Source organism: Solanum stenotomum, chromosome 5 (assembly GCF_019186545.1).
Source record: "Solanum stenotomum isolate F172 chromosome 5, ASM1918654v1, whole genome shotgun sequence".
Classification (NCBI taxonomy): Eukaryota; Viridiplantae; Streptophyta; class Magnoliopsida; order Solanales; family Solanaceae; genus Solanum; species Solanum stenotomum.
The window spans coordinates 40,755,970-40,757,005 of NC_064286.1; the positions used below are offsets into that span (position 1 = coordinate 40,755,970).

Genomic DNA, 1,036 nt, shown 5'->3' on the forward strand with positions numbered 1-1,036 from the left:
TGGAATTTATTTTTTTTAATTTAAATTCTACTTTTTAAAAAAAGTATTTCTATCTTGGTGTAAATACAGTTGTTAAGTTGTATAGTTAAAAAATCGGCCCAAAAATAAATGTCCACAAATCATTGTGATTTGATTTTAGAAGACACATAATTGTTGCATTTTCTGAAAAATTTTGTGCGTTTTCAAGATTTTGTTCAAGTAATCTCACTCATCTGCATTTCCTCTATTAGTTGGTACTGATCATGGCTCATGGACAATAACTTAATGCATTGATTTGTAATAATTGAATGTTGATTATGCAAGTATATGTAACTTTCAGATGTAAAAAACTCATCGCCAATCTTACCTGTTGTCCCAACTATCTTCTTTGAGTATGTGTTTAGTTGACACACATTAATTGGTTTTCTAATAAGGTTCTTTTGGAAGGTTATTTTCCTCAATCCTTTGATGGGTGCACCTAACCAGATATGGACTCATGAAGAAGAATCTGCTCTTAAAGTTGGGGTCCTTAAATATGGGACAATCAAATGGCGTACAATTCTTAAGGATCCAGAATATAGTGGTGTGTTGTATCTGTGTTCAAATGTTGATCTTAAGGTAGAGTTTTGGCTCAATATTTTTTATAAAATTAATTTTATTCAGTGTATAGCTCTTCAATGTATTATGTTCCCCATAACTACTTAGTTAAACAAAAGTCTTGATACAACTATCTACCTTTGTGATATATATAGGACAAGTGGAGAAACATGACAGTGATGACAAATGGTTGGGTTCTAGAGATAAAGCAAGGTTGACTTTGAAAAGAGTGGTTCAGGCCCCTGTGCAAGATGAAAGTATTGTGGTTGTTACCTCGACAGCTGAAAGTCATAAGGAACTTCCTGGAGCAAGGCCAGCCACAACTTTTAGTAGCTCTCCACATAACGATGGTTCAAGAAGAACTCTCCTAAGGTTATTCTTTTCGGGGATTCTTAGTTGTTATAGCACCATTCTCATGTTATAATCTTGTACATTTCTTTGTCCTTGTAGATATCACTAG

General features: G+C 33.5%; 1 protein-coding gene across 1 annotated transcript; it reads left to right on the forward strand.

Moving 5' to 3' along the window:
* The first annotated feature begins 447 nt into the window (after window positions 1–447).
* Window positions 448–1,036, forward strand: LOC125863976 (telomere repeat-binding factor 1-like). Its single transcript, XM_049543934.1, has 3 exons — window positions 448–562; window positions 732–948; window positions 1,027–1,036. Exons 1-3 carry the CDS (start codon window positions 448–450, stop codon window positions 1,034–1,036), a joined length of 342 nt encoding a protein of 113 aa, XP_049399891.1.